Source organism: Apteryx mantelli, chromosome 12, assembly GCF_036417845.1.
Source record: "Apteryx mantelli isolate bAptMan1 chromosome 12, bAptMan1.hap1, whole genome shotgun sequence".
Lineage (NCBI taxonomy): Eukaryota > Metazoa > Chordata > Aves > Apterygiformes > Apterygidae > Apteryx > Apteryx mantelli.
The window spans coordinates 21,744,769-21,761,558 of record NC_089989.1 but is presented as its reverse complement, the minus strand read 5'-3'; the positions used below and the strand labels follow the sequence as shown (position 1 = coordinate 21,761,558).

At 41.2% G+C, this 16,790-nt stretch overlaps 1 protein-coding gene across 2 annotated transcripts in view; it reads right to left on the bottom strand.

Moving 5' to 3' along the window:
- The window catches only part of TAFA1 (TAFA chemokine like family member 1), a 340,874-nt gene that overhangs the window by 212,335 nt on the left and 111,749 nt on the right, over positions 1-16,790 (bottom strand). For both annotated transcript variants that reach the window (XM_067303624.1, XM_067303625.1), the window contains one exon: positions 15,027-15,147. In XM_067303624.1, the coding sequence (XP_067159725.1) occupies positions 15,027-15,144 (118 nt within the window). In that variant the 5' untranslated portion in view covers positions 15,145-15,147. The remainder of the gene's footprint in view (positions 1-15,026; positions 15,148-16,790) is intronic.

Sequence of the window (16,790 nt, the reverse complement as noted above, 5' to 3'; positions counted from 1 at the left end):
CCTGTTTTCTGAATGGTCAGGAGAGCAGAAGTGGTGTGAGTTGAGGATGATGTGCAGCCTTCCTCTCCTCCAAAATTATCGAGGAGCCACAGTTCAAAGTCTATTGTTCAAATGCGGTAAAGAATGGACAGAAACCGTATACACATAATGCACTGCAGGGAGAGCTGGCAGGCGACAGCACAGCTTTTTTCCCCTCTGAACCAAAAGCATCCAAATTACACTCTTCCCAAAGGATAAATTTTGCAATACCATTTAAGAGATGCTCATGTGTGTATTAAAGCTTCCTTTTCCCGTGTCTAAGTCACGGCAGGCAAGCACAGCCTTCCCCAACCCTGAGGGATGCTCCTCTCCTGGGAGCCCCCCAGCTCAGCAGCAGCCTCGACTCCCTGTTTTAGAAGTTGTAGGAGGGAGATCCCTGCCCTTCCCTGGGCAGTGATACTGCCTGTCTCAGAGCCCCTACTCAGTCCCATTCAGTCTTACCTAAAATAATAAATTAGTCATGGAGACTGGCTTTTTGCCCTCCAAGCAGGCAGGAGAGAAACTCCTGATGTTCAGTCCGTGCTCTGATGATTACCTAATTATTTATTCAAAATAGAAAACTGTCATCGGGAGATATTGGAAATTATTCCCCTTACCACCAATATCATTATAGCATAGGTCTATTGTTGAGAGAGAGAGAAGATGACAGGCCAGCCCCTATGGCAGAAAACAATAAAATCAGAGTACCTTAAGCAGCTTCTGATTGCCCTCTTATTTGTTTTATTTCTAAGCACTGAAAGAGAAGCAAGGAAAAGGCCTGATTAAATTAAAAGTCTAGATGAGGAAGTACTGCTTAGAAATAAAACAAATTAGGGTTTTTTTTTCCAGTTTAACAGGAAAAACAATTAAACTGTTTTAAACTAATTTCAAAATGTAAATATTGTACTGAAGCAACACTTGATATCTTGCTTTGGCTGTCAAATACAAAAATTCAATTATTTACACTGCCATAGTCACACAGTAAAAGAAATGCTGCTATGCAAAGTGTTGAGTGTTACCCTGTGTATCCCTCCAGCCTACGAAAAAAACCAAGCAATTGTCACAATAGGAAAGAAAGTCTGCTACCATTCCTCAAGCGCATAAAAACACATAACCACAAGAGGTTAAAATACCATTTTTTACAATAATTCAGCAATACATATGAGATGAACACCTAGTCTGATTCTCAAGGCCTAACAGAGGCCTCTAGATACCCCCTCTGCGATCCAGGCGATGGACATAGCTGAAGCCCAGTTGCCTTCATCCCAGGAGAGCTAAAGGTGCAGATCAGCCTGTGGGAAAGGATCCCTTGCCAAGATCCTCCATCTGACCAGGTGGTCCCTGATATGAGCTGGGACACAGGATTTCTGCTATGCCTCCACGACAGTATGAAATCCTGACAGAAAACGTGACAATATTGGTAAATAGCCTTATAACCACTGAGCTTTTGTGTTGCCAAAAGAAAGGTAAATAATGTAGAAGATCTTTTGCCAGCTTTACAGCACAGGAGGCTTCCTAGGTCCCAGCAGGTGAGAAGCAAAGCCTCAGCAGGAGGCTCAAAAACCCAACAGCAGCAGCCAAAAAGGGCCATTAGTGGGGAAGGCCGTGCAGGACCCTAACGGCGTCCCAGCCCCACCAGCAGGCCCCAAGGCACCCCTTCGGCTGGGCCAAACAAAATCACAAATGATCTTCCAGGCAGAACCCCCAGAGCACAGCCCTCTTTGGGGACCTATCTTCCAGGCCTAAAGCAATCCATGTCTTTAGAAACAACCAGGAGATTAAGTTTTTTTCAATTGCGGCAAGTGAAGCAGTTTGAATTTTTTCTTATTAAGGGGAAAAAAAAAAAAAAAAAAGTATCTTGCCACAAGTTTTTATGCTACTGTAGCTGGCCTGCAAGCGTATTGAGATAACAGATTTGCAAGTCAGACACGTTACACAAATGTGCTCTTTGAGTTATACAGAATCAGTGTTATGCTGTCTGTGAAAGATTGGGAGCATCACACAAAACTCTGGTGGGAAGTGTAGCTTTCAAGTGAGAAGTGTATTTAAAATGTAAGCCTTTTTGTCCAAAAAGAAAAAGCCTAACTTTCTCGAAGGAAGCAATTAAGTAAAAAGTCAAGAGTTCCAAATTTGAAACAAACGCTGCACTGCCTGACTGCATCTGCTGAGCCTCAGATTCAGATGAGCGTACGGACACAGGAACAAAATTCACTACAGATTTACTCGTTTGCCAATGCAGCAACAGTACGTGAATGTGAAGGCTCTTACACTTCATAACGGGGGCAGTCTGATAGATTAGAGCTTAACCACCATGAAGGTTTAAGCCTGCATGAAGTTGGTTTATGCTAAAGCACTTGATTTCATGAAAAGGGTGAGCCAAGAGCCTCCATGATCTGCTGCCCAGCTCAGTGATGCTTGTATCTGCATGCCAGACCATGCCCAGGATGGAGCGATGGGGGCACCCACCCTGGGCAGGTGGGAGAGGACCCACTCTTTGCCAGCCACCAGACACTGCCATCAGTATCACTTAAAGAGACTACTTGAGGGACACGATAGCAATACCTCAGTCATTTGCATCTCAACTGCCCTAACTATGCCCATGCTGGAGATTCCTCAGGTGACCTATGCCAGTGCTTAATGCTATGTTTGTCCTGCATCTGCAGGATCCACTGTCCCTCAGTTGGGCATAAGGGAGAAAACAAAAACAAAATAAAAACAAATAAAAAACCCACAAAAGGCAGGTTTTGGCTGGGAGTCCTGTAAGACTACGTGCTTGTTACAGCAAATACTGATGTTCTAGAGATTTACGTACTGCTATCAGAATACTGATTAATTCCCTTCCAACAATGGCATAAACAAGTTGTTTGTATCTTTAGTTGGTTCTGATGTGAAATCTTGACATTACAGCCCTTTTTAAAACCATACAGAACACAGCTTAAGGTAGGACATCCAAAACTTTAGGTACTAATACATTCAATGCACATGTATTACATGGAGAAAGAGATTTTGCTACATTTATATTTGAAAGGGGGCTTGCATTTTAAACTCTATATGGACTCCCTCTGACAGACTTTAATTCACAGATGCTGTCAAGACTAAGATGATCTCTTCTGACCTTCTAAAGAGCACAAGCCCATCAGATGCAGAGAGCAGCATACTAAAGACATACAAATCTTATCAGAAGAACTTCAGTGTAAATTTCATACTACTTTGTGGCTGTTTCTATCTATATAGATCCCATCTATTCCTTCTGTAGATTAGAAATCAAAAAACACAAGAACACAAGCAAATAAATCAACTTTCATAAGAGGAGCAAGCAGGTGAACTGCAGTTTTCCATATCCCTGGCAAGTGCCTAAACATGCTGTTTCCCTGGATTCTGAGGACAGAGGCATCTTGCTTGCTCTGCCTTTCTCTCATTGCTTTTGTTTTGTTGTTTCAGAGATTCTGAAAGATCAGAATTGCAGAACCATTTGGGTTGAAAAGGGCTTCTGGAGGTCATCTCATGGTCAAAGCAGGGTTAGAGCCCATAAAGTTAGACCAGGCTAGATCCCGTTTCATTCCACATTGGGTCGGAACAAATCCCCAAAATCTCAAAATGTTTCATTAAACCAACAGTTTCATCCGTTTGTAACCACAATCATTCCCATTTAAAAAAACAAACAACCCCCCCCACACACAAAAACACAAAACAAAAAACCCCATACACAAAAAACCAAACACCAAAACTGGAAAACATCTCAGGATTCATACGTACATATTTGGGGAAAAATTTTCAAGGGAGATTGAATTTGGCACACAACATGACTCAGGGGTGACTTACATAACACAAGTCTTGGAAGAAAGGTATAACCAGTACAAGAGACCACAGCGCTCAAAGCACATCATCACAAAACACCACGCAGCAGTTGCCTCAAAGCCAATTCAAATACAGTTTAAAATTTCAAGGAACCATTTTACTAAGAAAACTGTCAAACAGTTCACACTGAAAACCAAAATCCACTTCCCTTTAATTCGTGCCTATTTTCATTGCCAGCATTTGCTCATTTTCAAAACTGGCCCTGCTCAGTCAAGAGCTTGCTTTCCCGAGCCTGCTTCGCCTGGCCTGACCAGCACAACATTGATTTCTGTGGTACCATCAAGTCCTCACCACAGTGTCCTGATGTCACTGCAGGATGAAGACAGAGGAAAACGTGGGGGACGTAAAGGATGAAGGTCTGGTTCCAGCACAAGTACTTGAAATCAAAGTATAGGAAAAACACAAATAATAATGATAGTATATTGCTTTGTATACAGTCTGCTGTAGAGACAGGCACAAAAAAAAAAAAGAAAAGGTAAAGTTTTTCCTGTTGGAAAATTTGGATTAACAGAAATAAATTTTCTTACAAGTGAGAACAGCTATAATTCATGTTTTCTCCAGTTTACTATTATGAAACATTTTTAACAAAATATGGTGTCAATATGAGAAAGTGGAAAATGTATTTCAGCATGTCACACCTTTTGATCAAACTGCTCCTTCTTGATTTTTCCAGACAGCAATGTTTGAAACTATTTATTCATAAAAATGTGGGTGTTATTCCAGTTGGGATGAAATCAAGTAGTATTTCGTTGCTCACAAACACCACATCAAGGTGCATTGACTAAGAGGAGGAGGTTTGAAGAGACTTTTAGAAAAGTGAATGCCATCAGAGCTTACATAAAGATGCAAGAGCAAAATAAAAGGAAACTGATTCAAAGGGAAGACAAGAGATTTAGAAATTGAATGAACAGGAGGGTTAAAAATTTTTTTGATATAGGGTAAAAGTCTGCAGAAAACATCAGGTAATCTGGCTACACTGTGGAGCTTCCACTGAATTAGGAGAGTGCCAGACACAGGGGCCATAAGGGTGATTTGGGGGGTGTGGGGGGAAGAGAACAGAAATATAATGCGCTAATGTACACGGCATGCGTGATGTCCAGCAGCCCTTCCACAACCGCATCCCAGCTCTTCCTCACACTGCCCTTCGAGCAGGGAGCTCAGTGGAGCCTGCTGTAATCTTTTAGGACTCGAGCCTAATCAGGCTAATGAAAGTGGAGTAACAAACATAAGAGGGCAAAGCATGAGATAAATACCTAATAATTACTGTCAACTAGTTCAATTCAGTGCATTACCAATAGTAGGAGATCCACATTAAACAATTACCCAATTCTGTCTTTGTGGGTAAGGAAAATGTAAAACATTTCCTCAGTGTCTTGGTTGGAAAATATAATTCCACCTCCACGTGATTCATTTAAATATCCTACCTGGTAGTTCATCAGATCCCAATACGCTGTGACAAACTGGGATATGCACACTGGAGCATCACTAATAGTCATCTCTGCTCGTGCCTAACTGTGGGTCCCATCCTCCTCCTCCGCTTTGGTACAGATGAATTTTAATCAAGAGTGGGAGAGCCCTCGCATATTATTGTCCTGTGAAAGCCTGGAGCTTAAATGGACCCTCTCCCTCTTAGCAGAAGTCACTGCGCATTACCCTGAAGCCTTACCCATTTTTCCTTTATATTGAAGTCTTAGGATAAGGGAGGAACAAGAACAGTGTCACCTTACTTTTAGGGGGGTTGAATAAACTCATTTGGTGACTGCTATCAATGGTATTCTGGCCTCATTAATTTTTTCTCCCAAACTTAGCATTCAGACACTTGCAGGCTTTTGTCTACTGCTGTCATCAAGGCATTTGCATGCACTAATCCATGACAAATGGTTTCATTTGATGCACATCTGATTTCCTTGCCTGCCAACTAGAAAGAGATAATAGAAATACCAAGAGAAAGTAAATTAGAACAAAGGGGGTCATCTATTTGTTGCAGAAAACTCAAAACAAGGTTAAGGAACACCACCTGGGCAGCAGACTTCACGGAGAAAGTGATGAGTTTTCAGCCATGGAAAGACAGTTTTTAACGACCTGGGAAAAGAAGCTGCATTTTATTCAAAACATGATATTACTACAGGAATAATTATACTACAGATGTGGGAGTTGGCTTGGACATAATCATTCTCTGTCAGATCCTACCCTGGCACTCTGAAACCAATTACAAACTCTTTCAAAGACCTCCACCATCTTCAACTCATCTGTTGGGTTTTCATTTTAACGCACAATAGTGCCTTCTGGCTGACTGTGCTACCCAAATTTTACAACATCCCACGGAAGAAACCAAGAACTTCATGAGTTAATGCTATTCATAACAGAGGCCAGAAGTGTTAGCGTCACCCTGATACCTACAAATCTTGCATTGCTTAAATCTGTAAGTTAAGGACAATACCTTGTACTACACCAACTTACAAAGAAAGTTGGTTGGGGGGGGGGGGGGAAGGAGCAACCTTCTGGCCACAGCAGACCTACTTTAAGCCTGACACTGCTGCAAACTGAAACAAGAGCTGATATGAGTTAGAAGGGCGCACAAGGCCTTCTTCAGAAAGGGGCAGCTGCTGGTCTATCTGAATATATGCTTCCAGGCAGGATTTATCCCATTTAAAAAGATGATGACTTGTTTTAGGCAGCTGCTGAGATAACAGAAATCTTGTGCTGGTGAAAGTGTTTCTAAGGAATATATAGGCAGAAACAAGGAATGTACAAAAACAACAAACTATCTTTTTAAAAAGACAGACAACATTACAACTTAGGAAACCGATTCTTCCAGAAAGTGTTAGGGCCTCAGAATTCTTCACTCAGTTTAGTAGCAATAAGTGTAGCAGGCTGATGGATATAGCTGAAGCCACTCTTCTGAAGAGTGAAGTTAACTGATTTTATATGCATTATAAAAAAAACCAAAAAACCAACAAAAAACTATTTAGTCATATTTTACAGCATATTTTACTCTAACTTCCTTATCCAACCCACCCTTAGCCAAATTCCAAATGAAGCTGAAGGAGCTGCATTTTTCTCCCCAGTGCATTTTTCAAAATACATTGTACTGAACACTACCTTATTGTTAGTATCAGTTTTACTCGATCTCATTGCATCATTTTTGTTTGTTTTTTATTTAAACTCAGAATGATTCAGAATGTGAGCATTTAATTATTAATAGATTTATATAAAAGACTTACTTTTTCATCCTTGAATCTGTTTAACAAAGCCACAGCTGTATTACTCATCATGTGGCATGTGGGGAAAAGGTGCTAAGCAATAAGTTCCCTTCATTTATCCAGGTTCTTTTAAAAAATAAACATATAAATCAATGAAACTGATTTTCCAAATATACTATCCTTGCTTGCTCCCAACCACTTAATTAAACACAATTAACTCTAGTTTGTTTTGGCAACCAATTAATGTCATGATCAAATATAAATAGACCCTGCAAGAAAAGATTATAATTAATAAATCCTTTACAATACAGTAAAATTACACTGAAGCTTTGGTTGCCAGAAATATTTAACTGCATTTTTGAAGAGCATTAATGAGGACACCTAAGATAATAAAATTTTATCACAGTGTGTGCAGTTAAGTTTCGAGCCTAGACTCAGGCTCATCTCTACAGCCTGTTGGCTGCATGCTTTATTTAGAAGATGGGAAACTACAACACCAAGTTCCCCACTTTCTCATAAATTGACATGTATGATCATAGATGATTTCAGATCAAGTTCTCCATTCACATAACTTCCGCTTACACACAAGTTAACTACAGAAGTGATTTTTGCTCATTTTGTGTAGTGGATTTGAAGGCTTTTGATCCAGACTTTTTGTCATCTACAGAAAACCAAATTACTAATCCAAAAGGAGCTTTAGATCTTGCATATTTTGGAGCTTGCATATTATAACCTGAACCTTCAGCACTCCTAATCAAGAGACGAGGATTCTCATTTAAGCTGCTCTTTAATTGCCTGTCCATTCAGTGAGAGGTAGAGTGTGTGATATACAAATAAACCCTCACAGCTCATAAGAGAAATATTCAGGCACATTTTCAAAAGGGCACACATGACTGCCAGTGGGAGCTGCTGGTGTAGAGCAGTCACGTCCCAGATTAGGTGTAGCTCAAAGGCAAGGCACCGCAATGAGAACACCATGGTAGGAGGAAATTCAGCCATCTCACATAAGAGATTGACCCCATATTGCTCTTCACTTAGATATTTTCAAGGAATCGCTATGGAAGCGAGCTCCAGGCCACGGAAGAAGAATACTGCCCCTTTTGCCCAGACCGCAGGCTGCGTGGGAACTGCCCGGTACCTTTTAGGACTAAGCCATAAAAGAGCATTTAATTCCAACAGATCTCAGGATCAGGAGCTGATGGGTGACTTCCACTGAAGCAGCAGGTGCTTTGATCATGTCAAGCAAGTATTTAGGAGTCAGATTTTTTGAATGATGTTAATAAATCTGGGGTTTCAGAATCCAGTCCTAAGCTCCTCAATTTCTGCCATCAATTCATGTTCCAAAGCTGTTTTTTTTTTTTTTTTTTTAAAGTAAAAGAAGAATTATAATTGAATACTACAATTCAAGTATTGATTATCAGACAATAGCCAAGGGCCTGATCCTGCACCTGCTGTCATTGAAGATAAGTGACTTTCCAGGAGAGCAGGACTGGTTTCTAACCCACTGCAAAGGAAAGCTGCCGTTCTTAACGGAGTCAGCGAGAGGGGGAGATGTCAGGTAACAATCTTCTAAATAGAGCACGGAAATATGAGTCACAGACGTATACATGGCGCTTCGTAACTTCATTCTGCTTAATTTACACCCCCAATTCCCCATTGTGCATCATTGACAGACTAATAAATTTAGATCCCAACTGTGCTACAGTCCTAGTGGCCCCTGCCTAGGGCACAGTGAAACGAGATATCCAGCCCTGTTCCAGGGCTCGAGCAAGTTTAGCTGGAGAGAACCGTACTGTACAGAGCATCTGGAAATAGCAGAAATGCCGAATCACATCAGGAAAATAAATCTTGCTCACAGCAAAGGTTGATTTCACAGCAGAGTGGAAAAGAAAGCATTCAAAAGGAAATACAAAGATTATAGGAGGGAAAGGATAAAACAATGTGAAGCTTAATGGGAGAAAACACACCTACCTTATGAGGAAATGCACTTGGATATTGCCTTTTAAAATATAAATGAGTCTTGAACTTAAGTAGGCTAATCGCTAAAGCGGGTTTTTGATGTCGTCAGCAGAAATACTTCAATTTAGAACAACGGGTATTGCCTTTGGGGTTTATATTTGTAGGCGCCAAGTTTTCCTCCGGGCTAAACCACCACAGTATGAATTCTCACAGCCTTTAAAACCCTGACAGCAAGCTACAAATAGCAGAGTGCACCGGAAGGGCCTTCGTGACCCACCGAGGCCCCAGGCTGCACTCGGAGACGGAGGCTCGGCACCCGGGCGCGGGAGGGGAAGGCACCCGCCAGGGCCGCGGCCCGCGTGCTGCTGAGCCCCCGCACGGAGAGGCGCTTTTTGCTCCGCGTCTCGCCAGGGGAGCCTCCGCCTTGCAAAGAGGGACACGCTTTGCTCCTGCCTCCGTGGCTGCCCGCAGACGGGACCTAGGGAGAGCCAAAGCAGCACGTGCAGGGAGGAGGAGTGTGGCTGGGAGGAAGGACTCGGGGGGACCGAGCCAGAGCGCAGACTCTGCCAATGCCCATCGCACGTGCGGGCGCCGCTGCCCGTCTCTCGCGATACCTCTGTCGGCACCTTGGTGTTGCGCTTTCGCAGAAGGCGCGACACGGGAAACGCAGAAACGCTGCCAGCGGTTCCCGCGGAGCGGCATGCGGCACAGCGGCCGCGCACCTCGGCCACCGTGCTCTTCACGGCCCATCGAACTGCAACACCTGCTCCCCTCAGCTCACCTCGTCTGACTGCATCGGGAGTAACAAGGCATCACATCCAGCAGCGCGAGCGGCAACAGCTTCCCTCCACGCGCACCAGAGCTACGAGCCCTTTCTCAGGTGAGTAACTGAGCTCTGACCCTCCCTCAAACGCTCCTTACTCCTTGGGAATACATACACATTTTTTTCCAACTCTATTAGAGTGCTGCCTCTCCTGTAAAGAAGGGGCTTACGTACCGCAGAAAAGCACGGCTAATTTCTCTGGCTGCAAACACACCCTGTTGCCCTGTTGTTTCTCTTCCGGAGCTTCGCTTCTTCAGAACGCGCAGGGCACAGCGCTTCTGCAAAGCTCCTGCTGTAAACAAGTGAGTCACCGACACGGGAGGTAATCCATCGCTACCGTGCTGCCAGGAGCCCAAGCGCTGGTTTCATTACATCAGTTCTCTGCATACACAAAATGCATACAACCACATTTGTCCACCTACACTCAAATGGTTTTGTACGTGCCCAGAAACACAGTAAACACCTCCAGCCCGGATTTCTTTGCTCAGGAGGTGACAATTTCACATTTTCAAAGACGGACTGTGGAGGCCAAAACAGAATCGGTATCAGTAACGGAGGTATCAGACAGATGGTATTTCAGTCGCTCGCTGGAAATCAAGTCATGAGCAGGCTTTTCTATCTTGAACAAACTGGGACATATTCATGGTGCTCTCTGTGTCTCTACTGGTGTAAATGAGACCTGAATTAGGCCTTGCATCTTTTCAATTTGTTCATTTTAATTAACACAGCAAGAAACACTAGTCATCAGCTTTCATGTCCCTGACCTGATCCGCTACACACAGGCTATGCTGTAGCATGGTGCTTTGGACACTGTGTGAGGGACTCAGCTCGCACTCACACAGGATATAATTTTTACCAGTCACAGAAGTGATACATATTCATACATTGCTACCTTGCCCTCGACCTGCTTTTATCAACACCAAGAGCAAAAGTCCCGTTTGATTAGTCTTCCGAATTTCAATTGCTCTGCCAAGTACAGAGGAAACTATTTTATTTACACTTTTACTGAGGAATTAGATTCAGACCAGCATTCTTCCCAGGCTGTCCTGAACTGAAGAGCCAAAATTTGGGGCACATGAAAACAGTAGACCTTTTGAAGTGTGAAAATATGCCATTCCCCCCCCCCCCAAGGCTGGGGGGGGGGGGAAAACAGTGGGAAGGCCAAGATCAGAACTAAGAAATTTTTTGCTCCCAGCCACAGACTCAAGTTGCTGTAAAATGCTGTCTGTCCACTAAGAAATACGCTCAGAGCACTTTTAGGTTGATGTTGGTTGTCAGTTTGTACAGAATTGCTTTGACACTGATTTTTCTCCTCACAGTTTGGATGGAGAGCCACTTCTTGAGATGATTTTTAATTGGCACCTGATTAACTACTATCACAATAAAGGTAAATATGTAAAGCTTGGTTTTTAGTAGATGTATGTATGATTGCACTCCAGTGTGCTCCCCTTTTCAAGCAATGTGCGACTAGTTTGTTGTCCGTTGCGATTCCATAGAAGCTAATGGTCCTCCCTGCACGCGACACAGGTCTCACTTACAGAGCAGACCCATGAAAGATTTGCTAAGAATTGTAAGATTGAGAAGGTTTTTTTTTTTTTTAAATTAGACTTGAACTCTAAGACAGCACTTAGATTTGTTAATATCTTACTGTCCTGCCAAACGCCAGCGTCTATTTCCTGCCTCTAGGAAGGAGTCAATCCTGTCAATCAGATGATCAACAGACTATCACAGGCACTTGGCTAACTCCGCAAATCACAACCTGTCCACTCTAATCCTCAGGCCAATCCAACAGCTCTACAACTGTATGTTAGAGCTTAAAATGGCCAACTTGGAATTCTCCTCATTACTGCTGTTTCTTACTAAATCATACAGAAATGACACGTTTGAAAAAAAATGGAGATTTGTTTCCACATAAAGTTATTTCCTGTGAATGCTTTCATACATCCTTTGCCTAACATAATTTTCATGGAAATGAAATACATTCATATAAAGAGCTGCAGAAAAGCACGTGTGCTACCCAGGGAGAATTACACCGCAGTGGTGATCTGCTACCTTACACCGAAGCAAGTAAGGTCTTCTTCTCTGGCTCCAACTTAAGAAGGAGAAAAATCTACCCTGCCCACCTCACCTACCACATTCAAAAGAAACACTCACCAATACTTAAGGATATTAATAGCAGGCATTTAAACCTTTCATTATGTTAATGAGGCAAGAAAGAATAATTCATGAAGAGGTACAAATAATACAGCATAATCCATTTTATATTTAAGGAATATTTACTAGGCCCTTACTATCTGTGCCCTTCTGCCAACATTTCACAGAAAATAAAGCTACAGTCACTTACAAATGCTGTCACACAAAATGGTTTATCTCATTTGTTTTCAGGTTTGTACCTTCTGCCAAGTTGTCTAACTGAATAAAGAAGTACTGAATTATAAAACCATATACTACACTGAAAGGAAGCTTTAAACTCATGTGTTTGCACATACAGTGTGCAAAAATCTATTTCAACCCACTCAGACACTTATGCTTAAGAAATTTTCAGGAGGAAAAAACCTCAGAAATCTACTTTGATGATAAACTAACCTTTTCATATGCTACCCCCGATTTCTAATGTTTCAAAATAGGCTTAACCAATATATGGGTATATTCACTGTGATAATCCATTGAGTTCAGTTCAAGTTTATTATGCTAAATCCACTAAATCAGAATTTCTTACTGGCACGTTTTTTGTGCGTAGTGACACTCTTGCATTCATCAAGTACAACAAGCACAAGACAGGTTGGAATCTGCCTTTTTAATTACCTTATACAAAAGTAGCCCCATGCTGGAGTTGAAGTGTTCAGAACCTCTCTTATTTCAGAGCATCTCATTATCTATGGAAGATCACGAACTGAAAGAAAAGGTATGCTGAGCATGCTATTGATTACAGCTATATTTGCCATGATTCAATAAGCTGAAATTTCATATACCAAATATTAAATTATTGAGATTATGCACTGGCTCATCTGCATCCATTTTTTATTCACTTTTATTTGGCTGAACATTTTAATCTTACTTACACAGTGACTAACTAAAAGTAAATGACGCATTCCTAATAACATAAATATGAAAAATAGGGTGTGCTCAGGGACTGCAGTTGAATACATTAGAATCACTCAGTTTGCTAGTTAACATATTTCCATCCCTTTTATGTACAACCTTTTGCATGCGGTTGGCAGACTGCAAATTCATGGCCTTATAAAAAACACCGTCTTGATTTTCTGTTGTGACAGCAGAAATTGTCCAAAATCTCTAACAGTTTCCCTAAAGGACGCTCACGAGCTGCTACTTCCCAGGTGCAGCACAGTCTGAATCCGAGGTGAACATCATGTCAAATTCCACTCATCTGTCAGTGTAGTGGATTATTTCTTGAGAGACTGAAATTGGCTGCCCAGGATCAGAACACCATCAATCTTGTTCATGTAGGGCGCGCAGAAGCTGCCGGGGAAAGGCTCGCAAGAGGAAAAGCCTGGCTGTTTCTAAGGAGGTGATGAGGCAGCTGTAAAACCTTCACTCTATCTGTATCACATCTCTGAGTGAAAGATTTTGCCATTTTTCACATTTTCCCAACACTTGGTATGCATTCAGTGTCTTGCTGTTCTTGCTTCATAAAAGAGGCGATTTTTCAAGCTTAGGCAAATGTTGCAGAGTTCTGGATCTGCCCAGCTCTCATTTTTTCTCATAATGCCACTTGTTTCAACTGATTTTACAAAACAAGATTAGATTTTCCTTTTACCTAGCTGTTTACCTGGGCTCTATTTTTTATTTATTTATTTCCTTCACTGAGGGTCAGACTCGGATTACCAGCAGCATTACTCACAATTGCATTGCAATAAGTATTTTGTTCATTTCTTTGCAAGTCCCAAATATGACCATCACTCAAACTTCAGATACTCTTAAACTTTCAGTGCCAGCTAGTAAAGATAATATAATTAGTTAATCTAATGTGCTAACTTAACCACCTAGAGTTGGTCTATCAAAGACTTAGGTCTAGTACTCTATGCTATGCATATTTTATTACAAGAAAGCAAGAAGATGCCAATACCTGCAACTTTTGAACAAGGAAAAATAGTTGGAAAAACTTTTAATCATCAGATTGTAAAACATTTACAGTTCTATTACCATCTACCTTTGATGGTAATTCCATTAGATTAAAAACCATAAAGTATTAATTGCCACATATTAAATGATGCATCATTACAGGTTAACATTTTCCATCTTTCACTTCTAAAGCTCTTAAGACCTCTCCCTCCTTTCTTTGAATCAGCATTTATAAAGTGACACACTTGCCCTGTCTAATTTTAACTAGATGATAATACTGTGTTAGACTATGCCAACTCCTCAATTTTTAACATGGCACAGATGCTTCGAAATGTAATTAAGAGCTGAAAACTTAACATAATCAATTGCTATTAAGAAAAGCACAAGAGCAGTAAAAATACTAACATGTAGTCTCTGTGGATCGTGGTAGTTAAAATGAGTTAAGTTTTCCATTGCAAACCCGTGGGACTAATTCTGACCTTACACACATTTAACTCCATTGAAACACAGGCCCAAATTCTCCTCTGGGTTACACTTTTGCAACCTCACCAGTTTTCAGATGTAAACTTGAAAATCCTAAAATAACTGTATCTCTCATTTACACCAAGGTAAACACCTGACCTCAGGTAAACACTAATGACTGAGTAGGTTTTGGCTAATAGTATTCTAAGTAACCAACCTGTGTCCAGTTTGGGTTAGATAGAGCAAACAGTTATCCAAAACTATGCTGTTACAATGTCTTTCCAAGCTATACTTCCATTCACTACTGCAATAAAGGAGGAGAATGGGGAGATAGAAATAAAGACAGAGACAGAAATTAAACTGTTTTTCAAATGGGATTCCCATGCTGGGAAGTTGTTAGAAGACAACGTTAAAAGATGAATACTTCAACATCAGATTGGCAAAGCACAACACACATTAGGCTGACTGGAAAAGACGCTCCGCGGTATCAAGGCAAACAACTCATAAAAGTTAAACGATAAAATGGATTTTACGATTATTCAATCATTTATCAAGACAGACATGAGCACGGGCAGAGCGCCTGCAATCTCACGGCATCCCACAGCTGATCTCAGTCCTACCTGGTCTGTGCAGGTGATGCTGCTGGAAAGTGTGATGGAGGGACCCCTGACAGAGCAGCATTGCACAGGCACTTATCCACAAATACAGGACCCAGGACATTGCAGAGACCACTGCCATTCTCTAAACAAAATATTAGACAGACATTATTATCCATCGCCTCGCAGCACACAATAGTCAGCTTCCATTACAACATTTTTTTTAAACTCCTTTTGCTTAAGCATCTTTTGTTTCCTGGTTATTTTTCCCCCTGCAGGATGCAATTGTCATACAACAAAGGTCACGTCCAAGGAGGACGGTGGAGGTAACGAGATGTCAACACAAGAGCCTGCATAACTTTAATAATTCAGTGGCAAAAATGAAACTATAATGATCTGAGTACTAGGAAAAAAACAAACAAAAAAACCAATGTAAACAGAAGGCTGGGAATTATTCCCACACTGTTCTACCACTGAACTTACAAGGCGGGGGAGTTCACAAGGCCAGCCAAAAACCGTGCTCTTCAGACAGGATCAGAACTACTTTAAATACATTACAGAAAGGCATACGACATTATCAGATGCCTGCAAAGCATTTCAAGCATACTCCATCCCCTAGACTGTAAGGCTAATACCGACCCAGTAGATAATAGATTCTTGTTTTTGACTTCTGCAAGCATTAATTTTTAATCACAGTGCTGTCTGCTAAACAAAGTAATTGTTTCTCAGAATTGTGTTCTAATCCCTAGGTAAAAATCAGCTTCCTTTTATTCGACCTACCAGTGTAAAAGAACTCAAGCATGGCCCGACTGAATTTCATATGTATCAGACAGCAGGCGTGATCTTTTCACAAAGCAGATCGCAACAAGAGTCTTTTTTTCCTTCCACAAAGGAAAGGGGTAATTTCTTTCTCCATCCTAACGCTGGCATACTTGGCCATCCAATATAGGTGCGGACTTTCATAATTGTCTTTATTATCATACTAACTGGCTAAATTCTCCGAGTTTAACTTCAACAGCTCTTTCTCAATGCCTGCAAGGATCGGGGGGTTTGCAAGGCTCAGCTACGCTACACATCGTCCAGTTCCTTTAACACCACCTTCTGCTGCATTTCGTATTGCCAAATTAATCAAACTTCAGGCACTTTCCTTATTCAGCCAATGACGCGATGCCGTTTTTAGCTAATAATCCAATCAGCTGAACATCGCTTTCACAGAGGAAGACAGACTTTGGAAGATAAAAATCTCTTGCATGGAAAAAAAAAATCATGCCTTCACAGAAGAATTAAGGAAAAAAATAGACTCTGTATGTGACCTATCAGGAGGATTTCTGCAGTAGAAAAAATAGCAGTATTAAATAATAATGAAATTTAAGTGTCAATAAAACATATGCTTAGAAGATTTTTTGCTTATTTTAAAGTAGACAGTCTTTGGGAAGCTTTTTAACACTAACTGGCTTAAAAAGCCATAAACTTACAAGTATAATTAACTGAAAACACTAAAACATTATTTTGATTAGCATGAGGCTATTCTTTTCTCTGTACTGGGTGTTTAATGCACTGTACAGCATATGATTAGTTTAATTCCCTACCATTTACTTTACTGTATACAGCACACTTTTTCCTCCTCTGTTTCTAGAGGAAGTAATCTTGCAAAATAGAGCTCCCAGCAGACTTCCCGTGTCCTCGGGAATTAATGCCTTATTGTCATTTTTGGTGCTCCCAGGCTTTTCATACAACAAGATAAAAGGGAAAGGTGACTCTCACACATAGTGATATTGCAGGTATTCA